The sequence below is a fragment of the Selaginella moellendorffii genome, unplaced genomic scaffold, assembly GCF_000143415.4.
Source record: "Selaginella moellendorffii unplaced genomic scaffold, v1.0 SELMOscaffold_239, whole genome shotgun sequence".
NCBI lineage: Eukaryota > Viridiplantae > Streptophyta > Lycopodiopsida > Selaginellales > Selaginellaceae > Selaginella > Selaginella moellendorffii.
Window position 1 is genome coordinate 3,705 of NW_003314498.1, and position 824 is coordinate 4,528.

An 824-nucleotide genomic window follows, 5' to 3' on the forward strand; every position below is an offset into this window, starting at 1 on the left:
TGATAGTAACTAATTATACATTCCATATAACCGATTTCATAATTTACAGTGATTATTCTATTTGGCTCAATTACAGCAAGATCATCCATTCCTATTATAGTTTCAGCTCTTCGACCACCTAATAATCAGTTCCAAAATCTTCCCATGGAATCTCAACCACCTCGAGAGAATCATCCTCTTCATCCATCTTGCATGCTTGCCAGTTTCTAATACTTCTAACCTGTTGTCCACACTCTTCAAGATCAGTTTTCTTCCTATTCAACTATGAGTCAGTTGACATTGTTTGATAGAATTCTAATTAATATATTATAACCACATGAATTGTTGGCTTTCAAATTAAACGACAGGGATACAAGTAGAACGTTAGAGCTTTTAATCATTCATCAACTTCTACACAACATTATTTCTGAAAGCTCCAACTTGGCTTATATTTAGAAACCTGATACCACACACAACAAATTATAAAACAAAAGTAGAAAGAAATAAAACATACTTTTGTTTTCTCTCACATTTTTTCTTTTAAGTGTCAAGTCCAACTATAAAAAACTTCAATTTTTCGGTATCTCTATAGCTCTCGAGCTTGCAACGAACCTTCAGATTGTACATCTTTGATCGAATAGAGTCCATTATGGCTGAAAAACCAGTATAATCATCATCTTGTAGCGCAGCCAGCTTACATGCAGGCATCCCTACAATTTCATTAGCAGCATCATCAAATGCAACCGCCCATATATGTCCAGTGCTGTCCAGAATACACAAGTGTAGTGCATATTTGAGCTGAATATCTCCAGAATTACTGTCACAAGAATTGCATTGCCACATAC

The 824-nt window shown here is 35.1% G+C and overlaps 1 protein-coding gene across 1 annotated transcript in view; it reads right to left on the minus strand.

Moving 5' to 3' along the window:
* Positions 1–118: 118 nt before the first annotated feature.
* LOC9648492 (replication protein A 70 kDa DNA-binding subunit A) overlaps positions 119–824 on the minus strand; it is a 2,299-nt gene continuing 1,593 nt past the window's right edge. The window contains exons 4-5 of the mRNA XM_002994327.2: positions 592–689; positions 119–220 (exon numbers count right to left, since the gene is read on the minus strand). Of these exons, the coding sequence (XP_002994373.2) occupies positions 119–220; positions 592–689 (200 nt within the window). The remainder of the gene's footprint in view (positions 221–591; positions 690–824) is intronic.